A 27,377-nucleotide genomic window follows, 5' to 3' on the forward strand; every position below is an offset into this window, starting at 1 on the left:
AGCTGTAGCCGACATAGCAGATGCAGACAAATTTCTGGATACCCAGTAGGGATGTGACATACAGTATGTGCATTGGTATGAGTAATACCCTAAATAATAATAATTTGTATCGAGATATTAATAATAGTTATTAGCATAATATACATATCTAAATAGCTTTAAACGTCCTCCATATTAGTGAGTGCAGTGAGTATTACTTTTACCCCACCTAGATGGATTGTACAATGGTTGTCTTTATTGTAGTAACTCAGTAAATATGAATAAACGGTACATAACAACAGTTCTCTAAATGGCTATTGTAAATGAAAACATAATTCATATAGGGTAATTCTTTAAATGTTGATACATACATTATAGGCTACATTTAGATTTTGAATGCCCTTACTCATTTTAGTCACTGCGAGTAGCCTAGTTACAATAACATAGACAAAATTACATGACAAATTTCACAAATGAATTTGTTGGTTTTGCATATATGCAACCAATATGTGTGTCTGTCAGTAGAATACAGGTGTGTCTTTTATAACAAGAATTCATAAATGATATGGATCACCGAGAGTAAACTCTGACCTGCATGTGAAGAGGTAAATAGCCTAAGGGTGGAGAATGCTCTATCTCTGGTCTCTGAATTCTGTAACTCAACACTAGTTTGTCAGTCAAAACGCACCAACTTAGTGAAGTTATTTCTAAACCATTTCTAAAAGCTGTAATTGAGTAGGCCTACCTGGTTGAGTCCTATAGGTCCTTGGTAATGGCTACTCTATTTAGGCTACATAAGTTATACATTGTTACATAAGTACAACATTGTTCATAACCAGCTGTTTGGCTACTAGTCTTTATCTTTGACTCTACACTAATGTAGGCCTACATTCATTTAATAAGGGCGTTATGAGTATCCACCCATATTTATAATGTCATTAAGTGCACAATTATCAGGCGTACACATATTTCATATTTCATATCTGACTATTGCTTTACAAAAGAGATATCTAATTAGGTTACTGTACTTAACAATATGCCTAAGTGGGACAAATGCAACAACTTATGCGCTTCGAATGAACCGGAGGTTGACGCAATGCAACATGAACAAAATATTTCCCCGCCCAACATTACAGTAGGATCTGTCTTATCCCGCATTGCGTTGACCACATTTGGGAACAAAGTAGTACGTGCACAGGATCACATCCTCTACCAGCTACCAGACTCACGTGGCCACTATTCGATATTTAATGACTTAATAACGATTATACGATTGTAGGCCGACGCTACGTCTTATTATCTCCCCTCCCCTCCAGTCTGAGCGGTAGACGGAGTTGAAACCATAGGAAACAAGTGAAATGAATAGTGAGAGTGAGTGAACTGAAGACTTCAAGTGACGGGAGTGAAAACAATACAAGTAAGCAAATCTGGGCATATTCTCTAGCTCTATCATAACTAGTCTTCGAGCCAGTCTCGTAGGAAAAGTTTTACCAGACTGTCGTTTACTTAAATGCGTGCGGTGGTTCACGGGATTTTACCTCTGGATTTTACTGAACTTTGTTGTGGAGCCAATCTACGTCACGAACAGCAGTATTCAGCTAGCTAATTTTCGACGCTATTCTAATGACCATTGGCATGTCAAATGAGGGGGGGGGATAGTAATGTTTTGAAATATCTATGCAGAGAAAACTCACTCTATATCCCGTTATGAAAAATGCAAAGTAAGTAACAGTGACATTAACATTGTCCAGTTAGCAGGCTAGCTAAGCAGTTACAACTTTATTTTTAGCATGCAACAGCCCACATTTTGAAAGGCTGCTAAGCTTTGTCTAAAAGCATTAAACCACCAAATCTATTTGTGTAAATGTCCTCATCTGTTCAGTTTTTAATGCCGAGTGAACAACTTGCCTGGCAAGGGGCTACTTGAACTGTGTCCCACGGAGTCCTCTTGGACATCATGCTGCCAAGTCAATCAGGCACCATGCATGCTCTCTGAAGCACTAAATTAAGTTTCAGCTGGTCTAATACTTGGATAAATATATTAGATAGATGAATGCAGCCTAAACAGTATGAACATACTGTTTGTATAGACAAAGAGAAATGTATTCCCACATATTATACTTTGTCTATGTGTATACTGTCTATTTCCTATTGTAGGCTAGATAAATATAGCCTCTAAACAGTACACACAAACAAAGATAAATGTATGTAAACTGTTAGTAAATAGCCTAAGTGTTGACTGAACCAAGCTCTCAAGTGTTTTTCTCACTTCAAGGACACTGTCAGTTTAATTCTACATTCCAACAGATGCTTCAGTTTAGTCATGCATTTGTGTCATCCTAATGCTGGCCGAATCAAAGAGAGGAGAATTGATCTGGAATGGCATCACTATCATGTATTTTCTGAGCAAGCTTACCTGAATCTACTGGTATATGACCTTTCAGTGTCTGTAGGATTATTGTAAAGGTTACTTAATTCTTATGCCAACTTTCATTATTCATCATATTGAAGTTATATTGAATATGGCTTAAAACATTATAGGCCTAAGCATTGAAGACACTTTATAGATCAACCTCTCTATATCTTTAATCAAATATCTGTAATGTTTCAGAAATCTGAAACATTCAAGGGTAGGCCTGGCTATATAGAGTATATATTTAAAGATATTACAATTAAACCATGCAAGGGTAGGCACTAGGCAGTTGTAATGTCACCGGCATTATATGATGATGTAGATACATAGATAGATAAATAGTTTGTTTACACATTTAAATGACAATTTTTTGATTGTTTTTTGATTTTTTGATTTCATGATATTTTGCATGATATTGTCATATGGTACATTATCAACATGTTTTTTTGATAATTATATTGTGCATCATTAATGCTAATCATAGGTCCATAGGTCTTTTGGCATGAGAATCGCCTCTATTGAAAGTTGTGGTGAAATTAATAGAAGTCTATGGTATGTGAATCCTAATGTGTTGACACAAAACATGTTTCATCGGTTCTTTTGCAGAGTAAGCGGAAAGACTATATCAGGCCCTCTCAATCTTTTTTCTTTTCTGGGAAGTCTTATTCATAACATACCATGCAGCTTTTGCCAGCTATAGAACATAAATCCAAATGATTTCTGTGTAACAGTTGGCTGTTATTGTTACTTATGAATAAGGTAGTGTTACTATCTTCAGTATTTTTTGTCATTTATATGTGTATTCAGATATACCGGAAATTAGTGGGGTAGAGAGAGAGTGACTTGGAATTACGAAATAACCACATGGTTCAGATCTGTGGTTGAGATGTTGCCAGTTGCACCACAGTTTCATATTACAATCTTTTAACACTTTCATGGACTGTAAGTTTAAATAGTGCTGTAAATTGCTTTAGAAAGTTTTATTTTTAGCATAATTGAGAATTTTGAAAATTTAAAGTATTCCTGCGGCCCTGTTGATGACATTCTACCTACAGTTGGACATGTAGTTTCACTGAAACATAGTGGCTTATGCTAAGTGGGGTTCTCAAAATTGCATGCAATTTGAGGTTCTTTTGAATGTTTTTAGCATGATCGTTTAATGTAAATAACTGCCTGTTGTGATAGTGGACTATCACATAAAATAAATACCACATGCTTCTAAAGGGGCTTGCTACCAGATAATATGTGGCCATGCTTCTGTGTGACGTGATAGGGCACTCTTAAACTCCCTCACACCTTATTGCACCGTGGTTGAGTAGTGGCTGCTCCACAAAGCTTTACTTTTCTGAATTTGCATTTCAGACGTCTCATAAATATTGTAATCCCCCCCCACCCCTCACACACACACACACACACACACACACACACGCACACAGATGATTGAAGCTGAGGCCATGTTTGGAAAGCCACTCTTCCTTATGTCACACTTGAAAATCCTTTCCAATTATTGTTTGTTTTTTTCTGCTAGTCTACAGCCATATGTTTGCCCTGTAGCAGAGAAATATGTGACACCACATCTATTTAAAGTTTTTTGATATGCCGTGTTGCGTCGCAGACTCTGCAACAGACATCTTTGGCCCTATCTTTAGTGACGGCGTCAGGACTGCAGCTTCTTAGCCTCTGTTGCGTAGACACAGACATGCTGTGTTCAGAGTGTCAGTGCGCATGGTGGTTGCCATAGTTGCCTTCGCACTGGCTCCAGTGTGTGATGGCGTCATCGCTCATGCTGAGTTGACTCCACTTCTGCTTCTCTCTCTTCATCTCTCTCTCTTCATCTCTCTCTCTCTCTCTATCTATCTATCTATCTATCTATCTGCCACTCTCTTTTTATTCAATACTTCACTTTTATTTCTGTTCCTTCTCCATTAGTTTTTTTTATGCATGCCTTCTGCCTGGCTCCAAGCTTATGTCTCCTGAGGTTCAGAATATGCTTTGCTTTCAGCCTGCCTGTAACTGTGCAAATACCTGAATCATTCCCCATTCATGACCAAGCCATTTAATTGTCAAGCCAGGTGAAGTGGCTTTCCCTCTCTAAGGTCCTTTAGCTAAAGTATGTACACTACCAGTCAAAAGTTTGGAGACAGTTAGAAATTTTCATTCCACTCCATTATAGACAGAATACTAGCTGAGATCATTTGCATTGTTTTTTGTATCAGGGCAGCAGTTTTCAGATTACATTGTAAAACTATGTTTTAAGTTTTATGCTTACATAATTGCAAAAGGGATCTCGACTGTTGTAGAAAGAAATGATCTTTAATGCAATATCTACATTGCCCGTTATCAGCAACCATTCATCCAATGTTGCAAAGGCACATTCTGTTTACTAATCTGATATCATTTTGAAAGGCTAACTGAGAAAATATTGGAGAACCCTTTTGCAATGTATGCACATAATGTAATCAGAAAACTGCTGCCTTGATTAAAAAAACAATGCAACTGATCTCAGCTGGTATTCTGTCTATAATGGAGTGGAATGGACATTTCTAAGTGTCTCCAAACTTTTGACTGGTAGTGTACATGTGTACTGTGATCTTTGGGCTTTGTCAGTTGTTGCAATGCTCTCAGTCTGCACCCAGTGTCCAAACCCAGAATCACACTCCATTCATAATCTAGCCTACCCATTTGATTGTCAAGCAAGGAGAAGGGTTTCTCACTTTCTAAGGTCCTTTAACTAAAGTGTGATGTGTGTACAATTATATTTGGGGTTTGTCTGTTGCAGCAACACTCTGGCTTCAATATCTGGAGCTGAAATTGTAACAGATTCAACGTGGGGTCTCCCCAGGCAGTCTGTGGTATGGCTGATTGATGTTTGCAGTTAGAGGGGAAACGTGTCTGCTTGGGAAGGAGAGAGAGGGAGAGAGAGAGAGAGAGAAAGAGAGAGAGAGAGAGAGAGAGAGAGAGAGAGAGAGAAAGAGAAAGAACTGGATCAATAGAAATAGCTGTCATGAATCCGGGAATGCTTTTTCCGTGTGTTTTTCCATCGCCTGTGAAATGTTAAGTTAACCGACTACGAAGGTCAATACCCTTCGCAATTGCAGACGTCATGCAGATTGCTATGCTAAAATGTAGCTGCCTATTAACATCAATATTACAGATTCTTAGGCTAAATGTAATTGTACTCCTTGCAGAATGTGGGGTGTCTGTCTTGCGGAGAAAAAGGAAATGCTGCTGACTATGCTGATTTGCACTCACGAAGACAGGCTACAGCTGGTATTCGTAAAATATAAAAAAGCTGAGAATGTGTGTAGAATGGGGAATTATCAGTGCTTTGCTATTCAGTCCTGCCAAAAAGGGTCATACTTTTTTACAAATATTTTTGAGTTATGAGGAATGCAATAAGAGATGTTATTATGGTGTTATTTATGACTTCATGACTCTACACTCACTGCCTTCCCATAGACTGTGAAGGTAAATAAAACCAGTATTGTCTTTCTCATTGTGAGCACTTGTGCAATTTGAGCTGAGGTGCTTGGCATGGCTGGGATATAGTGAGACCTTAGCCCTTTGCCAGAGGGCTGTGTTTTGTTGGTATGAAAGAAAAGTATCTCCTGGAACAGAGCTGACTAGGGAGGACGCCCAAGAGATTATGTCCCCTCGAAACTAGAAGGAAATGGAGAAGAAGACGTGATTTGGCCTGGTTTATTTTATGGGTCTCACATGAATGGAAATGGTTCATTTTACCCTAGTTCAATTTTACAAGGAAGATGTCTGCTGTTTGAATAGTTCAGTTTTACAAGGACGATACTTCTGCTGTTTGACTAGTTCAGTTTGACAAGGAACATGTTTCCGTTGTCAGTGTTACCAGTTATAGGCTAGTAAAAAAAGACAGTTTCATTCCTCCTTGAAAGGCTTTACTGTCTTTTCTTTACTTGGTTTCTCTTCTATTGGTCTATATTCTGTTTGTGGCGTAAGACTTCTGTCCAGTCATGCATGGCATGTGAATGGTGCAAGTATGATGACATAGTGTAAATGTCCAAGGTGTTTACTGTCAGTGCATGGCGTTGGATTTCAAAATAACGTGAATTTCAAGACTGAGGCAATCCTTCCACCTTAGCCTGATTTACACTGGGATTCTTTTGCAGCCTAAGGGGATGGGTGGGTTCCTTAGTGTGCCCTATAAAATGTGAAAATGATACACTTTATTCAGCTATTGGTTTGCCTCCAGCTGTCCTTATTGTCCTATGTTATGTTTGGCTCAGAGGAAGTTACACGTCTGTGATTAACCTCCTGTTATTCTTACACTTAGTCTTAGTTATAGTCTTGTTGTGCCAGATGTGGTTTGGATTTTGGGCAGAATTACGTTCTGGCACTGTGGGGATGGTCCACATCTGTGCACGCAACTTAAAGAAGTTTTGGTGTTGGAGTGGAACCAAAGCCCAGTGCAAACAAGACTGGCTTTTCCCTCTGAAATTAAGAGGATGAACCAAAGTAGTAATTTCTGTCTTCCACAACATTTCACTTTATGATTGCCTGTGTCCCCTGCACATCATTATTATGATTCTTTTTAACACAATATTGTAAACCATTATTTTGGACTCATTTTTGTGTCCCTCATGTAACCATATTTGTTTTCTAAATTATTTGTGAGAAAAGAGGCCAATCTCCTGCTTGGAAATTCATCATTAGTTATGATTATTATTAAGACATTCATAATAAGAATACCCGAAAAGGTCTTTAATTGGTTGACTTTTTAAAAGAAATGCTCCATTTTATCGCTCCAATGCTTCAGCACATTTTTTATGTTTTAAAAGTTATTGTCTTTGGAAACGGATCTCGTTTTAACATTCCAGCCTGCATGACCATTATGTATAAAGACCAACCACTGGCAAGAGACTAGTCTGAGGCCTTAATCAGTGCACTTCTTTTAAGTGGAACAAAATGGCCAACAAAAATATGAGGGCCAGCAATCACATTACTCTCATCATTGCAGAAAAACTCTTGCTCTCGCTTTTGTTAGCTAATCTGTCAGTTATTTTACTGTTTTTTCTAAACCACCTGTATCATGATTCAGAATTTCCACAAAAAAAATCCTTCTTGAAGATTTAGGCTGATTGTTCCTTGACACTTTACATTTTAGCTCTACCTAGATGGCCTAATTGGCTCAATGTGCCATTTGAAGTCGTATGAATCTTTGCCGATTGAATTAAATTGATTGCGCAGGACTTAATGAATGTTTCAATATTCTGCTTGCCACTTGGCAGAATCCAATAGGGTTAAAACTTAATTATTTCCAATGACATAGTTCACCTGCTGAATAATTTCACAGAACAGCTATTTGAATGAACATGTCACACATTTCCTTTCGGTGTTGTAGAAATATAACATCAGATATGATTTGAATATAAATAGTCTCAGAAATAGCATTAAAATGTGCTCCGCCTTACTGATTGTATCTGTGTTCAGCAAAACATTTTTTCACATCTATTTATATTTAACAAAAAAAAAATCTGCTTAGACGAGACACAAGGTGCCCTTTGCTGTCTCATCACTCTCTGACCGAGTGAGGCCAAACATGGTCTTCTCGTGCTGGGCTCAACATGGCCTCTGTTGACTTGTGGATTTCCTGGTGATGAAGAGAGCCCTGTTTTCTACCACTGGCATATGGAAAGTGTTTGGCACAGAGCTGTCCCTGCCTGCCTGCCTGCCTGCCTGCCTGCCTGCCTCCACCCCCATAGCTTGGCATCGGGTCTGTCTGCCCTTGGGCTTTTTATCTCTCATCCCCCCTCTCTCAATCTCTCTATGTCCCTCTCTCTCTTTCTCTCTCTCTCTTTCTCTCTCTCTCTCCCTTCCCACCTCTTTCTCTCTCTCTCTGACCCTCTGTCTCTCTCTTTATTTGGCCCTCCCTCCTCTCTCTCTCTCTCTCTCTCTCTCTCCTTCTCTCTCTCTCTCCCTTCCCACCTCTTTCTTTCTCTCTCTCTCTCTCTCTCTCTCTCTCTGACCCTCTGTCTCTCTCTCTTTATTTGGCCCTCCCTCCTCTCTCTCTCTCTCTCTCTCTCTCTCCATCGCTCTGTCACCCAAGCTGTGGTTCATGCCATGCCTCTATGCACTCTATGCGCATCATGTGTCCTCATACTTGTGCTGGCTTGGCTGCTCATGGAGCAGGCCAGTGTTTCCGTGTATATCTTTCAGCTGCATGTACTGGGCTGTGAAGTGGAGCTGGAATTCCCAGATTTCCATCACATTTGGTCACTAGCACATTTTTTGTTGCCAATTTTAGTGTAAATAGAATAAGATAAATCTTGTGAATGCAGTGGAACAAATCATTTTCTCCCTAGTGTAAGAATGATTATTTTTTCCTGTGGTCTAGAATACATACCGGTACTATGAAGTTAAAATAGTTAAATCGGATAATCTGTAAGAATTGTTTTTTTCATTGTGGCTTCACATGCCAGTGGCTTAAGCCTTAACAGCAGATCCATTTTTGTTGTATTTAGATAATTAAAAATTATAGAGTCTTGGTTTGCAGATAATCATGTAATGTGGTCTTAAATATGCAGTGATTTTGAGGGAGTCTTACTTTATCCTTTCTGAAAATGAAAAACGAGTGATTTGTTGACAGAAACACACGTTGCTTGTAGGCTGGTGTCAATCTGTCAGCTTTTGCATGGGATCACCAGACCGAAAGGTGGTTGGTTTTGTGATTGATTTAATGTATGCAGGAAAAGCCCTTATTTGCATAGATCAGGGCGCTCTCCATCCATCGGCTGTCATTCAGGGAGATAGACGTGTGTGTGTGTGTGTGTGTGTGTGAGTGTGAGTGAGTGAGTGAGTGAAAGACAGAGAGAGGGAGAGGGAGAGGGAATGTGTGCGTGTGAGTGAAAGAAAGAGATGGAGAGTGTGTGTGTCTGTGTGTGTGTGTCTGTGTGTGTGTGTGTTTTAAGCAGCCCATAAGGTTTGTAAATGAGGGCTCATGTCAGGAGCTCATGGAGGGTTCACTGAAGCACGGAACCAAGAGGTCCTTGTTTCCTTTCTGGCTCTGTGCTCTGACAGTTGTGTGGTGTGTCACCATGACTGTTTTTGTGTGTGTGTGTGTGAGTGTGAGAGTGAGAAAAGTGTATCCAGATAAGAATACTGTTCTGTCATAGGCAGATAGGCTAGTGTGAGGGAACAAAGTCATAGTAAGAGCCCTTTTAAATATAACAATCACTCTTCTCCACCACTGCCTTGTTTGACTGACCTTTACACTGTCTCAAATGTCTATTTGTTCCTGCCATTTTGTTATAAACGTAAGAAATGTAGGCCTACGTGTATGAGAAATACCAGCTCTGTATATTTTAGCCAAGACTACATAATCTACTGTACCAAGGGAGGTGTGTATGTGTTTGTGTGTGTGTGTGTACGTGTGGGGGGGCATCTAACTAGTGTGGAAAACGATACTGTCCCTCTGAGTACATTCAGGGGATTATTCCAACGATCACGGTTAGTCAAAAGCAGAGTAAGCCTGCGTTTTGAAATTCTGCCAGTTCCTGAACTGTAGATTGCTTTCTCTGCGGGCCTGTTTGTTTGCGAGTGATCCAAGCTGGCCTCGCAGCTTAAAGAGTTTTCTGCGTTCAAATGCCTGTAGCTGTAATATGCTTCCAAACAAGGAAGTATGTAAGGGCTTGCTTAAAGATGTTTTCTAATAAGCTGCTGTATCAGCATTTGAACTCTGAGGGCTTTGACTTGTTTGGCGGTCTACATGAATCTTCCCCACATTGCGTAACAAATTACATTTGTCTTTAATTTAGCAGTTTACATGCGGACAGAGGGTGGGGAGTTTTTTTTAGTTTAGTTTTTTTGGTTTGTGGCTTGGCACTCCTCAGAGGAGTTTTTTTCTTCCCAAAGAGAACCCGTTGAGCTAAATAAAGAATGAGCCTGTGTCTTCAACACTGTCCAGAAAAGTCAACAGCAACACAGACCACATGATTTTACCCCTGGGAAAAAACTGAAGAATTCACCAAGGGACACAAGATGGTTTTTGTGTCACATAACAGTGTGACACGTTGGAGTAGGTCCGTCTGAGCAAATATTTCTAGATTGAGTCAGTGATGCTATCAATATAGCTGCTTCCTTTAGTGTTCAGGCCAAGGTCCTCCCTCTGCATGTGCAGAAAACGTGACTGACAAGCAGAATATTTGGTAATTCCCTGCTGGCTGAGTGTAATCATCTTGCTTTATAAGATGGTTTTCAACCCCTTATCACATAGGTGTGTTATGTAACCAACTCTTACACATACCCTATGTTTTATCCCTATATTTTTCCTTATAGCATGTAGTGGCTTGTGATTTAAGGAGAATAATGCCAAAGTGCTTCAACTCTTTCACTCTCTTCACTTTTTCACATTGAAATCCTGTTCCTGCTATCCATTTGTTCCCTAATTACATAGTCTAACGTAGCTACAGAGGGCCATTGAGAGACATTATTTTTCCTCGTGTATTGATGGCAGGTATAACTTGAGAAGATTTTTGTCAAATATTACTGAAGAGCTGGAGAGCTGGTAATGCTTGTGCTCTACTGATGATTAAAGTTCAGTGACTCTGTACACAGCTGCTGGGAAATGGGAAGTGTGTGTGTCTCTGTGTGTGTGTCTGTGTGTGTGTGTGTCTGTGTCTGTGTCAGTGTAGTGGACTGAAATTACCTTAGGCAGTTCTGGTGCTCGTCTATGATCAATAGCCCTATTGATGAGATCAGGAGTGTTAAACCGAGACACATAATTACTACTCTTTTGGGTGGTTTAACACTCCAAGGGCAGGACAAGAAGCATGATGAAATGTTGTCATTTAAAAAAAAAAGTGTGGAAAAAATGCACAAGTCACTTCTGGTGAGAATCATCTTTTTCTTGTGGCTCCATGTGCTGACATTTTAAAGTGTTTGAGGCAAGTGTGTCATGCACTATGCACTGCCTCGTCACCCTGTCGTTTGGGCTGTAACTTGTCTTTCGAAAGTGTCTACTAACATTTTGTCTTGTGGCTCGTGGTGGCAGGCCCACACACACCCCTCGGATGAACACTCGCCAAACGTGTGGGGAAGGGCTTCTCATTCCTCTCTCCTTCTCTCTTTCTTTTCTTTCTCTGGACTCCTTCTCATCTGTCTCTCCCAGTCTTTGTCTGCCTGTCCCTCCTGTTCAGGCATCCAACCATTTCTCATTTTCTTCAAACCTCCTCCTAGCCTCCTCATCTGTCTCTGTGTGTCTCTCTCTCTCTCTCTCTCTCCTTTTTTCTACACCTTCCTTGTCTGTTTCCCTTTTTTCTCCTCTTCTTTTCTCCTTCTGTTATCTCCCCATTGATCCAGCTCTGCTTTCTCAGTTTCCCAGCCTCCCTTGAGCTTTCCTCTTTTTCCTGCTTCTATCTCAGCCCTGTCCACCTCGCTTCACCCAATTGCCTTCTCTATTTCTTCCTTTTGTTTCCCTCTCTCTCTCTCTCTCTCCCCTGTTTGGAGAGATGTTGCCTGTGTCACTAAGTGTTGTGAATGTCTGTGTTGTCTTTGTTTTTCTTGTGTTTGGGTGTCTGTGTGTGTGTTTGTTGTCTGCGGTGTGTGTGTGTGTGTTGTGTTGTATTGTGTTGGCGGTGCCATCGTCGATTGGAATCCTCTTTGCGGCAAGGTGTGGGGATTGGATTAGCGTCGCAGAGCTAAGGTCACCAAACCTCCAGGCCACACTCTCACTTTCTCCCACCTCCTCTCCCTCTCACCCTGTCCTGCCCACAGATCTCTGTCCATTCATCTCAGCTCTTCTCTTGTTGCTCTGCATCTCTCTCTCTCTCTCTCTCTCCACTCTTCTCTCTTCCTGTGTGCATTTTTATTTATTTTTTCGTTTTAATCAATGGATGAAAAGTAAGGTTGTGAAAAAGATTAATGAAATCCTATACACTCCCATTGGAGGAGAGACGCTTGAAGCTGCCACTTCCCATAATGGGAGTGTATTAAGCAGGCTTTGCCCTGAAGGGAGGCGGAGAGAGGTGGTTGAAGGAGAAAGAGAGAGAGGGAGGGAGAGAGTGAGAGAGGGAGGGAGGGAGGGAGAGAGAGTGAGAGAGGGAGGGAGAGAGCGAGAGAGAGGGAGGGGCAGGGGAACGCTGGCGTTACCGCTGGTGCGCGTGTTGTGTTGGCGTCACTCATGCTGCGCTCTCCGCTTCTATTTTTACAGGTTGTGACTGAAGCTGCATTCCCAAGCGTGTGATGTGTGGCGGCCGTCTCGTTTGAAGGAGCGAGAAGCTGCCGCTGCTGCTACTGCTGCTGTCCGTACTGTCCCCTCCTCCCTACCCTTCTCTCTCTCTCTCTCGCTCTCTCTCTCTCTCTCTCTCTCTCGCTTTCTCTCTCTCTCTCTCTCTCTCTCTCTCTCCCCACACTTCTCTTGGGATTTTGGGAGCTGAAAGCAAAGAGGGGGACAGAGCCAGCCGAGTCCAGGGCTGTCAGCGTGCATCTTGATTCGACCGCCTGCATCAAGGAGAAAAGAGAGCGGGAGGGAGAGAGAGGGTGTAAAGAAGTGGGGAGGGGGGGGGGAGAAAGTCAAATCTCTCTCTCTCTCACTCACTCTGGGACACTTGTGAAGGGGAACCAAGGGAGAGTGGGGGAGATCCAAAGCTACGGAGAGGAGCAAAGACGAGTAGGAAGAGGAGGGGGGGAATACAAGGGAGAAAAAAAGAAAAAGAACACACGCTCCCAACTCCTGCCTCAGTTTCATGCGCTTGGAAACAACGAGAGTCACAGAAAAACGTGAAGGAATAAAAAAACCAAAGCAAACAGAAGAGAAAAAGAAGTGTGCGGGAGAGAGAGGGGAAATAAAACCAAACAATAGAAGCAGCCAGCCTGAGCACTCGCGCTCAGTGTCAGATGGAGAGGAGGAGGAGGCGGGATTGATGAGGTTCCTCCCGCTGCTGCCGACGCTGCCGCTGCCCTTACTGCCGCTCCTGCCTGGACTCTTCTAATTGCCGTCCGCGCGGCTGATCGGAGAGGACCACTCGCTGCCGCTGCCGTTGCCGTGACTGCTGTTGCCGTCTCTTCCCCCCCCTTGTCTCTCGGTCTCTGCGTCCCTCCCCCCCGCCATCACTCTTGAAGCTAATCAGCCCCGTCCGCGGGAGAGAGGAAAGGAGAGACATGGGAGTCCTGGTGTGTGGCGTCTTACTTCTGGCCCTCATCTGTCAAAGCCATAGCTACAGCGTCAGAGACCCCCTCAGCAGGTTTAAGAGGTGAGTCAGCCAGGAACAATTACCTGTGCGCACATATGCCTTAAGACAGACTCGCTTGCTCTGGGTTTCAGTACATTGAGTTCAGTTTGTTTTGGCATATTGAGGCTGAAAAATGCTGTTGGCTGATGTTAGTTTTCTTAACTCTTTGAATTTGAGATCATAATCAGAAACGGTCGGGTTTTGCAAGATTGCAAAAGAACAGGAAGGATTGAGCAAAGCAAAAAAACAAGAACTGCATAAATTACAGTCCTTCATGCAGTGAGAGATTTCATGGGGGGCTGATTGTTTGCTTTGTGCAGATTGCCATATTGAATACATGGTGTTTTGTTGTGTTATGTTGTGTGATATATCAGTGATATTTCAGTGATGTTAGGGGTCCATTTTATTCATATATATTTTTGCATTGTTGTTATTGTTGCATTTTTATTTTTTCTGCTGTGCCATTTTGGTTTTGGCTGATCACATATTTTAAAATGTATCAAAATAGTGCATTTTTGCTAAATATATACTTAATATAAATTCATATTACACCACATGTATTTTTGAAAAAAAACAAACAAACAAACAAACAAAAAAACAAAACCTTTAAATCAAACGTAAAACAAAAGATGATGGGAGGATGTTTTATTTTGTGCTCGTCCCTGTTTGTTTGCAAACCTCTCCTCTTTTGATTCTGGGAGCAGGTATCAGGAGGCTCCCTGGTCCGACCCAAATGACTGCTCCAGGATAAGACAGCCTGCCATCCAGTCCAACCCCCATAATCTGACACTGGACATCCGAATGCCAGGAGTGATCCCATCAGCAGTAAGCTATGCCACACCTCTCAAAGACACATGTAACCAATGCCACAGCACATATATACCAATACAGTGATCACATATCCACCATGCATGTCAGCGGTGAGCAAAATATCGTTGTATAACAGTCCTGTGAAGGGGTTCTCGTTTGTTTGCGTATTGATAAGACCATACAGGAAGGGATTGTTAAGATCTTTCGTATGGCTATGGGTCTAATTTATGCAGAGGAGGGGGGTGGGGGTGCAGGCCTGTGGACGAGAGTCCTCCGGGAGGGGTAGAGGGGTGGATCTCCCGCAGTGTTTGTGTTCTCTCTATTGATCCATCAGTAATGTAGTCATTAGAGCTTGACCCTCCCCCCCACCCCTCTCACACACACTCACACGTACACACAGATGTAGCTAATTGAGCTCTCGGCTCCCAGCTACGTCCTCTTGTCTCGCTCACAATAAGACCTGCCCTTCTCTGGTTTTGCATGAATGGGGGCTGTTCCATTGAGACCAGTGTGAGGTGCATTCTGGGAGTCTTGTGCTTGTTGTGTTTTTCCGACTTTGCGTCCAACCCCCCCCACACACACACACACACACACACAACACCTTGTGAAAAGTTGATAAAATCGCTGTGTGAGGGAAGTAGGCAAGCTAGGAGGCGCTGGGTGGCGATGTTTGCAGTGGCTCGGGTGAGGTGGAGAGAGCAAAGATGGTGGTGGGGGTGGTGGGGGTGGCATAGCTATTATTATTCTCCGCGCAGGTCTATGACTCATCGGCGAATGATTCATCGCAGCCGCCCGTGCTGATAACTCCGCCAGGAGGATTATGTGGTGTGTAACAATCCCAGGAGGGTGAGGAAAAAAGAAGACCAGACTTCTATCTGGGCAGCAGGAGGAGGAGGAGGAGGAGGACGAGGAGGGAAGAGCAGTCATTTTCAGCAGTATTGCGCTATTGATCATCAGCGGTTGACCTTTCACTAGTTCTCCAGCTTGGCCAAATATCTTGGCCGTACAGATACCATTAAATCGCCTCTCCTTCTCCCAGGATGACTGTTTCATGTTGTTGCTTTACACTCTAAGCTAGGATGAGGAGGTGATTGAATGTATGGGAAGGCGTGTGTGTGTGTGTGTGTGGGTGGGTGGGGGGGGGGTTGTATCCGACCTCATGACGTGCTGATCCTCTGCTAAATATCCACACAGCTGCTGACCTTAGCAAAGTTCCCTATCAGCATTTTGTCTCTGATTCAAACTGATGTCATCATTTATATAAAAGGTTTCCCTGCCAACTATCTGTCCCTTTGCCCTTATGTTTTTTTTATAATATTTATTTATTATTTCATTCATTTATTTATTTGAAGACAAACTTGGCTGGATTAGTTTGTCTCTGCCATAACAGCTTCGAGAAAAAGAAATGCACCATCCCTTACAAATTGATGTAATCATTCCGAGCATAGCACACGGATGGAGGAACGACAGCCAAAAGCCATCAGCCATAACTAAGCAATTACGGCATTTGGCTGCGAACGACTTCCTGTCATGTTTGTTACAAATGTGTCAGTTAAATGGCTGTTCCCAGGAACTACGTTCACAGCTGCCATTTTTCATCCCTCCTTCTTTCTCCTTTCCTCTCGTTCTCCTTCTCTACACCATGCAGCTTTTGTTAGTGAAGCAAACAACAATATCACGCACATCCTGACAAGGCGGGGAGGGAGGAAGGGGGGGGGGGGGGGGTTTATGAGGATGGGGAGAGAAGGGGCTATTTCGCTTGAACCGACTGCAGATGGAGAGGTCACCGAGAAAATTGAAACCAGGGAGAAAAGAATGAGAGAAGGAAGAAAGGAAAAAAAGAAACAAAAGGGTGAAGAAAACAACAAGAGAGCGTAAGAGGAAGGAACAAATATAGCCATAAGAAGAAGAGGGGGAAAAAAAGACTGTTTTTTTGTGGACGCAGTTTGTCTCCATTAGTGGATGCTATACCATGGGCCCCCTCCCCCTTTTGAAATATATCTCCCCGGCGTTACGCAAGGTTGGTCCTGGGGACGTGATTTAAGGCCGCTGTGTGTCTGTCTAAACCAGAGGACGTGGCCTGACGCTCAGGTCTGCTGCCTGCGAGTCTGCGTTAGTGTACTGCCCGTCTACCTGAATCACATCAGCATGAAGGTCTGTCTCTGCACCCCCCATCTCAACACCCCCCCCCCCCCCCCCCCCCATCTCACCCTGCTGGCTGGAGATTAAGAACACAGCAGTGCGTTTGTGCAACTCTTGGGGGGGGGGGGGGGTGCGGTTGTCTTCTGCCGTCTTCCTATGACTCACGATGCAGAGCTCTTTTTTAGTCTGTTTGCCCTGCACTGGCACATCGGAGATAATGAGGGGGTTGAGTGAGATATTAATGATTGACTTAGGGACTGACTCATCTCTGAGTGTTTCCAAAGAGCTTTAAGGAGAGACACAGAGCCTCCTGTTTACTGTATGCCTAATTGAGCTTCATGCATCGAGTGTAATGTCTGTTTTTAGCCTGTGAGAAAGAACCTAACCTAACTTCCTCAGGTCTTTTACTTTACTAACGATATATTTACTAACAATATTTATTACGTTTCTTTTTTCTGTTTCTTGTCTAACAGTCGGACACGTACCTGTGCATGGCTGTTCCTGTGCCTACCCAGAGGGACACCTATATAGGTGAGTGCCTCTGTGCAGTTCCCCCCTCTCGGTCCTCCATCTCAAGTACTCCCCTAATTTTGCCATACATATATATGTAAACCGACAAACACCCTCTTCTTGTTCAGTGGATCATTCTGAATGAAGGTGTTTAGGGTATTATGCCTTCTGTTCTGCTGTTTTCTGTTATTTTCCTGCGCCTGTAAGTGGCAATTTTATTCCTTCAAAGAGGATTATGCATTTTCACTTTGAGTCTCAGAGCACTCTGACAGACTTGATTATCAGCCCTCCTCCCCATTCATTCCATTACAGCAGGTGAATTCATAATAGTGTTAACGTAATTCTGGTCCACCGTCAGTTGCTATGGCTAGACATCCTCATTTGTCCACGCACACAGGCGGCCTGTTGTCAGAGTTACAGCAGTCTCACAATCCTGCTCTCTGACCTCTTGACCTCTGCGTTGTGTTTGTGTCTGAAGCTGAGAGGCCTCTGTGGAAACAGGGATCACTATAGACGGTGTGTACACAGCTCCGTTGGTCTCCAAGACTCAGCCCCGGCCAAGCCAGCCCTTATTTCTTTATCCCCCACCGTGTGAGTGCAGTGGCAGAGTGGTGAAGTGAGAGCGTTTCCAATCCTGTTAACTCGTAGTGGAGGAGAAGACAGGACGGGGCGCCTAACAAAAACACAGAAAGCTGTAAAAATCTGCTCTGAGCTATCGCACTACACACATCAGCACCTTTACTGTCAGCACAGTTTAGTGTCTCATGTAGATTAATTGAAAAAAAAAAAACTTGCCTCGCGTGGTTCCTTTTATTGCAGAGTGCTGTTGTAATGATTATCTGTGAGTGGCGAAGAAATACTGACTTCACTCATGAATAAAATGCTGATAATGGATTATACCAAAAAGTGTTACGGTCACATTGTTTCGGAGGGCTAGTAGCATTGCAATGCATATGCTGGAGGGCTGTGATTTTGGCAACACTTGATGTAATTAAATGAGAGACTCTGAGGTGGATTTGCTGAGGGTTTAAGGGGATTGCCTGTATAACCAGTGTTGTAATGTTTAAAGACAGTAAACAAACAAAGACGCAATATCAGCATGTATTCAATTAATTTGTTTTTGTATCAGAACAAGTTTTATTATTAATTCTAAGATAGAAGTTATGATTTATACCCACTTCACCAACCAGTTGATTCTACAAGCCGTTGTAAGACAACTCTTCATCAAGGGAATATAGCTATAGAATGCTAAAATCTATAGATATGTAGTTATGGACACTTCAGGAAATGTACAGTAATCCATGGGCTCTGGAATAGATACCCTTTAAGACAGGATCAGTATGAAACATGAAACATATCGCAGGAAGGTGTAATTATTTATGTGTACTTACAAAATAGATGCTTACTTTGGGCTGAAACAGCAGCCGCATGATTGCGTCTACCCATGTTGATTGCACACACACACACCCACCTCTTAAGATGTTGGCTAAGAGCAAACAGCAAACCACCCCACAATGCCTCATCATGCTAACGAGCGTTTTGTAACGCTGCAGTCATTGCGGTTAGGTGTTCATAGGGTGTTTGTGTATCTTCGCCTCTCCTGTTGGTCTGAGGTTGTTCTCACAGTCTGGAGTCTTGTCCATTTAGAATAGAAGCCATCTGTCAGCTTTGATTAGGGCGACATCTTTGGCTCATCTCTCTGCGTATGAATATTTGCATATTCAGGGAGTCGGGGAGCTGCATTAACAGCATCGCAGACAGGCTATGATGGGTGACAGTCATAATATGGATATATACAGATGCATGCCTCATCTAGAATAAAGGCTCATCTTTTGGGGGTGCTGATTGAATGAACTCTACATGGATCTACATGTTAGAGTTCATGTCTTTCTATCGTTATCTGGTTTGTCGCCAATTTGCACAGGTGAATGCTAATACCGCGATGGAGAGGTTGTTTACAAATATAGATGTTCACTCAGTCACGGATAGCAGATCATAATCTGGCAATAAATAAAATTTAGGTTTGGCCTCTTGAGTTTTCCCTCCAATTAGCATCTTTTAACACAGGCAGAATACTAAGGAGCCAGTTAAATAATATTGTAACTCCCAGGCACTGTGTGTTGTGATTTACGTTCCACAAATTACTTACAAGGGATCATTCTTGAAGAGGCCAACGGCTGCATTTTATACTTTATGGCTCATGATGAATTATTCAATGCCTCTGCAGGAACAAACAAACAAACAAACAAACAAACAATAACATGCAGCAAAACTGACTTTGCTTATGCCATGTCTTTGATGACTTCCTAAGCCCCTGGCAATCTGGTTAGCCAATTGGCACGGGGCACGTCTCCAGTAGCGTCGTCGCTGGGTGAGAAGAAGCAGTCATGTGACCAGCTGGCATGCAACAGTGTCGTTTGTTATTGCATATTTTAATCCTTCTCCTTTCCCTTGGTGGGGTCTGTGTCTCTTCACACGGCTGCGTTGGGTTATCGAAACTCCAGGTGCATTGAGCTGCCATTTCAATTACGCCGTGTCGACAGCAGTGTGATCAGTGGCAGGCCACCCAGCCACGCGTAAAACACACCGTGTAATGGCGCCCAGTGAAGCATGTAAAAGAAATATCGACAGTGGCCGATGGCTTGATCAACAGAGAGAGGTAGAGAGAGAATAAGAGAGATATGAAAGAGGGATAGAGAGCCCAGTGATGGCCTGATGGGTTTGGTTGTTTACCCAACTGTCCACCCCTGTCCCTGAGTGGAGAGTGATGTCTACATCTGCTTTCTCGTGTCCTCTCCTTACCGCTCATGGAGGGCGACTGATTGGAGGGGGGGACTCCTCATTGCCTCGGTGATTAGCATCCAACTGTTTGTTTTTCCACACGAGTGCATGTTTAGTCCAACGGAAGAAAGAACGCTTCCTTACACAAGATTCCCATCACAGCACAAAAAAAGCAGCAGGCTATTTTTTAATTACATTTGTGCTGTAAAAAAAGAAACCTGTGTTTACAATTTTTTTTGGGAGGGAAAGAAATCCTCCACCTTGGGTGAAGACGAGTGGGTCACAGACACACGTTGGCTAATTCTAGGACTACACAATCTGAAATGTGTACAAAACTGAGTGGCATGCATAATTCAGATAGAATTTGACAGAATTTGTCTGGAAGGGAAAAGTGCTGCGATGGCCAAGGCTGAGCTGCTGTTGTGTTCTGTCGTCCCACGACAGATGAGGAAATACACCAGGACTGTCCACCTCTGGCCTCTCCTCAAACACATCATCCATTATTCATGGCAGGATTATTCTTCCTGGGAGAGAAAGTGAGAGAGAAAGAGAGAGGAAAGAGAGAAAGAGAGAGAGAGAGAGAGAGAGAGGTGAGAAGAGACTAAGTGAGAACAAGGGACTTCGATGGAGCTAGATAAGAATAGAGAGGAAAAGAAAGTGTGAAAAAAAGGAAGAAGGAGAGAGAGGGAATCGTGGAGCTGTCAATCACTTTCGTATGGAGAGTGCATTGATTTTTCTCTCTTGCCCACAAGGACGGCTGGCTGGATGGTTTGTTGCCAAGCTTGATGCACGGCCCAATAACCAAAGAAAGATATGGAAGTGCTGCTCATATTTCAATTCCTCCACTTCCCCCCCTTCCCCAGCTCTTGGTAGTGCCGCCCTGGGTAGTCTGAGGGTACGTCTCCTATTGCATATTTAATAGAGTGGTATGGTCGTAAATCAATGAAAAAAATCAGCACAAAACCTAAAATCCCGTTATCAACAAAAGCCCTGCTATACATACTTAATGTCCTTTGTGGAAATGCACAGCATGGGCAATTTGTTTCGCAGTACAAGATGCCTGCCTGGAGATGAAAGCGTCTCTGAGTTGTGTATGCTAACTTTTGCTCTCTCTCATCCTTCACAGTGGACTTTGTGCCTCATGCGTCAATGGACACAGCTCACCACATGCTCCTGTACGGCTGCAGGACCCCTGTGTCCACCAAAGGTTACTGGTAAGCAGGAGACTGTAGATGCTACACTTCTGTGTTGTCTTTGTTGTCTACCTGAATTTAGTAGTGCCTCTCTCGCTTATTTACCTCAATGATAATCTCGTAATTTAAAATCTGAGGTAATTACAGGCTTTGTTAACTCTGGAGTAATGAAGCCGTCTCTTGCATCTGACACCCGAGATATATGGGATGCAGGGGGGGGACGATTATCTGGGATTATCTGTCTTGCTTTACCGTGATGGAGAAATGTAGCACACTCCATCATAGTAGACATGAAAACAAAGTGGCTGTGGAAGGTTTTCTGTTAAACGAGTTTTAAAGAAATTAATTCGGCAAAAATGCGCCGCTAATTGTTACTTTTCTTTCATTACGGTGAGTGCCTGAGGATATCATGCCAGCCTTGCACAGTGTCACCGAAGCAGTTAATGTGTGGGATGACTATTGTCTCCCTGAGCAGAGAGAAAAAGAGACAGAGAGAGAAAGCCAGAGACCTGGAGCTGGAGACATTCACTAATAAACTTGCCAGTTACCATAGCAACTGCAGCCACCTCAACAAAAGAGGGGGGAGGGTAGGATGGGGGGGGGGGGGGGGGGTGTTCAACCCAAGGGAGAACTGTTCTTCTCCAGATCCCTTCAGAGTGTTATCTTAAGGCTGTGTCATGGAAGAAACACAAAAGAAAAACACCACCGAATGTGAGCCATCTCCCACGACATGAGCAGAACACCCAGCGAGGCCCACTGGATGAAAACACTTTGAAAACAAGGCCAGAGAAAACTACATCTGATAGATCTCAATTCAAGAAGAAGGAACACAACAAAAAAAACATGTTTTTTTGCCCAGAATTCAGTCAAAGAAGCTATCATGCTTGACATGGTCTGCATCTTTTGTTTTATTCCATCCTGTCGTAAACCTTATTATAGGGAAATTGTTGCAGTGCCATGCTATTCATATTTGCGTGGGCGGGAGTTAATCCCCCCCCCCCCCACACACTGTTTCATTTATCCACCCTTTTTTTCCATCCAGTTTTTCATCAAAAATTAATCTCTAACAGGGATGAACTCCCCCCTCCTCATCCTCCCGTTTGCTAACTCTTAACACCCCTTAACCGCCCCCACTCCGAAATAGCATTACCCATTCTGAGTGTGAAAGCTGTGCAGAATTGCAGAAGATCCTATGAAGCTTTAGAAATCAAAGAGAGAGAGGGAGAGAGAGAGAGAGGGAGAGAGAAGTCAGTGGGGGGGCTTGAAAATAGGCCATTCAGCGGGACGGGACTAGCAATCACACTCCCCAACGCCCAGATCCACAGCAAACTGAACCAGAATTGAAAAGCACCATATTTGTGTGCCTGTGGACATCACAGACCAACCGCTGCAGCTGCAGTCCACGAACGGCATCAGCTGAGTGTGCTGTTTTGAATGGAACAGCCGAGACAAAAACGTACGTCGCCATTGACGTACTGTCAGACTCCAGCGTCAGTCAAAATATGTTTCTCACAGGGTGCTGCTACAGTGTCTTTGGGGAAAAACACAGGTGTCAAAACCAGCTTGAAAGGGCATTTGTGCCACTTTAAGCCTTTCAGTTTCTTTTCCAGGAAGAGTATCGAGAAGATGGAGCCTTACCTGTGCGTTACTAATCAGAAATGCTTGGTATCCTGACATATTTTTAGGATTCTTTTAGTTGTTTTTCTTTTTGGACGAATTGGGCTTTTTATATTTTCGCCCCGTAAGGAATTGATTTGTATTCATACTGCTGTTTGCAGAAAGCAGCATCCCAAGATGTTGGTAATAATCTGCGATTAGGGCATTAGCACAGTGCCTCACAGAGTTCAAGGCTCGGAGCCAATTAGATTTCAGTTCAGTTCTGGAAATGTGAAAAGTCTATTTTCAGGGAAGTGAAGTCAGTTTCCATACAGTCGGTGTTACTTGCGTACGCTCGCGTAACCAAATAGATTGATGGCTCCATTATGGAGTGAATGTGAAGTGGAGGTCTGCCGGTATCCCTCTCTGAAGTCGGCTGTTTGGTTTGTGTGTGTGTGTGTGTGTGTGTGTGTGTGTGTGTGTGTTGAGGGGGTGGGGGGGTTTGTTTGTGTATTGATGATTCCCATGCACCGTGAGGGATTAATGGACTGGGTCTGCGGGTTGCTGCATTGAGCGGAGCTTCTGTGTGTCTTCACCCAGGGACTGTGGGGCGGAGCAGGGCACCTGTAAAGACGAGGCCAAAATCATGTACGCCTGGGCCCGCAACGCCCCTCCTACCAAACTGCCCAGAGGTAACCCCCCCTCTTTTTTTCTCTCTCTCTTTCAGTCTTTCTTTTCACCCCTCTCTCCCTTTTAGTTTGCATTTCACAGCATCACTCTTTCTCTATCTGCCCCCAATTTGTCCCTTTCCACCCTGTGGTCACTCTGTTTCTTTCTTTCTTGCTCTCTCTCTCCCTCTCTCTCTCTCCATCTTTGTTTGTCCTTTCATCCCCATTTCTTTCCCTTTCTCCTCCTGTCATAATCCCCTTCACGTTATCCAGCTCCAGAATAATTGGTCTCTGCTGAGAATCTAATCAGTCTCACAGCTAGCTAATGCCTGTGGGGATCTGCTGTCTTTCCAGATGTTGGATTCAGAGTTGGGGGTGACACCCGCATCACCCACTTTGTGCTGCAAATTCACTATGGTGACGTCAGTGCATTTAGAGGTAAGCATCGACCAGACACGACAAATAACATTTGTTAAGAGTTAACCGATTAATCATTCCATGCTCATGTTTTTGAGATGGGTTGAAATATTTAAAAATGTCAATGTCAGTCAGTCAGGCTACCTTAAAAGAGTCTGACAGGTCTCAGACTCAGACGCTAACAAGCGTTCTTTCCCAGTGTCGATCCTGCCATTTTTGTTTTAGCCCCGGTTATACATGCCGTGCTTCCAGACCCAGCGGTGGAAATATCCGTGGCTGTACGCTCCGTAAGCCCACCCAGAGCCTCTTAATTCGCCTGCGTGGAACGCTGGCCTCGGTGCAGCGGGGGCAATTTAGTTCATTATGATCTAATAGGCATTGCTGTGTGAGCTCCCCCGACAGACGCCATTGCACCAGCCGGCCCGGCCCAATCAGCTGCCACAACTGTTGACTTAACCGGACCGGACCGGCTGGGCCTGGCCCTGACTCTGGCCCTGACTCTGGCCCTGCGCCGCCCTACTCAGGGGAGAAGGGATTGTTTTTTCGGGGCTGCATGCAAATAGGCCTGTCATCAATTGATTGAGCCCAACCACAATGCTGTGAATAAATTGTGTGTGTGTGTGTGTGCGTGTGTGCGTGTGTGTGCGCACTCTTCCTTCCTGCTTTGCCCTGTTTGTTTGTGTGTGTGTGTGTGTTTGTGTGTGTGTGTGTGTGCACTCTTTTCCTTCCTGCTTTGCCCTGTTTGTTTGTGTGTGTGTGTGTGTTTGTGTGTGTGTGTGCACTCTTTTCCTTCCTGCTTTGCCCTGTATAGGGAAAATAAGGAGGGTTCGCTGCCTCGGTAAACAAAGGTGGACCCGTTTGATGCCATTTCAGTGAATAGCCCTCTTATCTGTGGTCCGTCTTTGACAAAATGTCATTAACATTGGAGTGAATGCATTTCGGACTAAGGGGTAATTCAGTATGCAGCAAACGCATTATGCTATCGTTTCTATTGCCAGCTTTGAAAATGAAAAGGAGTAGAGACAAAAGTGGCCTGAATCACCTGAAATATCCTCCGTAAATAATATAGGAAGTGGCAGCGGCAGCACATTGTAGCCCCAGTAGGTAGGGTGCCCTTCCTGACACAAAGCACCCCCTCAGCCCTAGTGCTGCAGAGTGGAGAGCCTGCACGTGTGCGTTTATATATAGCCTAGCCAGCTGCAGCGCGCGCTACGTGCCTCTGCCCTGTTAGCATGCAGAAGTGGTTCTGTTTACCGTTCTAATGGAGTGCTCTAGAGAATTTTCGCTTGCCGTATTGATGTGGACCCATAGGGTTGGAGTTCGCTCACTGCCTCACACACACACACACACACACACACACACGCCTGTCTACTGCATAATTTACGAAAGCACCTCTGGATTTATTCGGATGTGTTTTGGGAGAGAGGCCCTAAGTAATGAAATAATTGAACGTGATGATGTTGCTATAGTCTATTTGTGTGTGTATATGTCTTTGTGTGTGTGTGTGTATGTTGTGTGTGTGTGTGTTGCTACTCACATATTCAACTCTTCCTGCTGTGAAGTCGGGGTCATGGAAATTTCAGGCAGCGTTTTATCTGCCTCCTCTGAAGATCTCATCTGTGTTTCATTTGAACTAAACAATCTATGTTGCTCCTTAAAATGGCAGGTGTCGATGCGAAGGCAGTGAGTCATTGATCTTCATTACGCTCAGTTGTGTTTGTTTATTTCACTTGATGAAAGTCAAAATGAGACACAGTTTTTATACTCTGACATTTTCAGTCATTAAAATATCATCCAAACTTTTTTTTTCTCCCTCAGATCACCATAGAGACTGCTCAGGGCTTACTCTCACGATGACTTCCAAACCGTAAGTTTCAAAGGCCGCCGTTTTCCACATTAAAACACTTCCTCCTTCTGTGTGAAAGCTCTCCTCTGCAGGGCTTCTGCATGTGTAATATACTTTATAGGAATGAATGTCTGCTTTTCATTCGGACAAGTCCAGTTGCTCCGCTTGACTCTGCTAGATGTCTATATGCCTCATTGAGTGGTCAGTATGGTGGAATACTAACGCCTGCCAGACTCTTTAATATTTATCTACCTCTGCTGGCGTAGCGCAGATGCCCTTAAAGAAATAAAGGCCATAATTTGTGTTCAGCACCAGGAGCAGATCTGCAGTGTCTTGGCAGTGGGCTGATGAGAGAATGCAGGTATTATGTACTTAAAGCAGCCAAATGACTTCACGCTTGACAGAGCACCGCACTCCAGGAGGCAGTGATAATCCGAGCGCTTTAAAAAGACATCCCATAATGAAGCAAATGAATGCGAACGGATGTGAGGTGTGTGTGTGGGGAAGACCCATTTCAAAGGCACCCTAGTTTTCCTCATAAATAAACTGGAGTGGATGCTTAGGAGAGAGGGAGAGAGAGAGGAAGGGAGACAGAAAGAAAGAGAGAGAGATAGGATGGATGCGGTGGTGGCAGCAGCAGTCTCTGTGCTCTTGTTCTGGGCCGAGGTGGGGGCGTGTTGTATGGTAATTGATAAATGGTGATGTGGCAAGAGAAATGACATTATTGAAATGGCTCATTGACCTGCGCTGTGTCTCTTAGCTTACAAGTTGCAAGTGTGTGCAGTGTGTGTGTGCAAGTGATGGAGTGGGAGGAGGTTGAGTGATGTACCAGCTTCTTTAGAGGAGCACAGTCGTCTCTCTCTCTTTCACACCCATCCACATACACACACACACACACACACACACACAATCTCTCTCTCTCTCTCTTTCTCTCTCTCTCTCTCTTACACACTCTCTCTATTTCTCACTCGCTCACTTCTGTCAGCATGCAACTTGTGTTTAAAAGCAAAGATTAAAAAGCTACAAACATCATCCATGCAGGGAAAGTGATTTTGCAGGTCACCTTGCATTACCTCCAGCTAGTTGGCATTGTCATTGACTGTGGCACAGATAGACTTCAGGTTCAGTTCCTACAGACATACTTCTCACATCTTAGGGTAGCAGTGTGAGCAAGGTGTAAATGATAGATTTTCTTGAGGTGTACTTTGGATTACTTTTCCTGATATTCAGCATGGGGTTAAAATCAGGGCAGAATTTGCCTATGATGTTTTTAACCTACTGCCTTGGTCAGATTACATGTAATTTTACTAATACATGCTATACAAAAACAAGTACACTATCATGTAATCTCACCTGACAAATAAACTGACCAGCTTGTTTCCTTTTTAATCCCGTTTCTCTTTGCTATGAAAATGTATAACCTTTAAAAAATTCCAATTTTCATATTCTCAACTCCTATCTGTACATGGTAATAACTCCTCTTTGTATGCTGTGTTGTCCTTCATTATCGCTCAGTGTATTCTAGCTTGAACATGTTACCATGGTCACGCTATTTATATTGTTCTCTTTATTGAGCATGATATGATTATGAATCTTGCAGACCTTGCTACCATTTCATTAACAGTATATCATTTTTGACACTGTTCATATGGTTTTATCATACATGTTGTTTCACCTATTGTTAACCCCTTGTTTTATCCTAATGATGCTGATGAGGATTGTTATTAGCATGAATAATGATAATGACATAAGTATTTGAAGCAGCACTACTTACAGTGGTAGTATGTAATGGTGGAGTGTATATATAAGCAGGGGTGCCGC

At 43.4% G+C, this 27,377-nt stretch overlaps 1 protein-coding gene across 3 annotated transcripts in view; it reads left to right on the plus strand.

The window, feature by feature from the left end:
* The first annotated feature begins 1,140 nt into the window (after positions 1-1,140).
* Positions 1,141-27,377, plus strand: part of pam (peptidylglycine alpha-amidating monooxygenase) — a 53,248-nt gene continuing 27,011 nt past the window's right edge. The window contains exons 1-8 of one of the 3 annotated variants that reach the window (XM_042059873.1): positions 1,141-1,396; positions 12,573-13,614; positions 14,295-14,418; positions 17,019-17,076; positions 20,963-21,050; positions 23,226-23,317; positions 23,648-23,731; positions 25,529-25,577. In XM_042059873.1, the coding sequence (XP_041915807.1) occupies positions 13,523-13,614; positions 14,295-14,418; positions 17,019-17,076; positions 20,963-21,050; positions 23,226-23,317; positions 23,648-23,731; positions 25,529-25,577 (587 nt within the window). In that variant the 5' untranslated portion in view covers positions 1,141-1,396; positions 12,573-13,522. The remainder of the gene's footprint in view (positions 1,397-12,572; positions 13,615-14,294; positions 14,419-17,018; positions 17,077-20,962; positions 21,051-23,225; positions 23,318-23,647; positions 23,732-25,528; positions 25,578-27,377) is intronic. The other 2 variants (XM_042059874.1, XM_042059875.1) reach the window with 2 other exon arrangements.

This window comes from Alosa sapidissima, chromosome 13 (assembly GCF_018492685.1).
Source record: "Alosa sapidissima isolate fAloSap1 chromosome 13, fAloSap1.pri, whole genome shotgun sequence".
NCBI classification, from domain to species: domain Eukaryota; kingdom Metazoa; phylum Chordata; class Actinopteri; order Clupeiformes; family Clupeidae; genus Alosa; species Alosa sapidissima.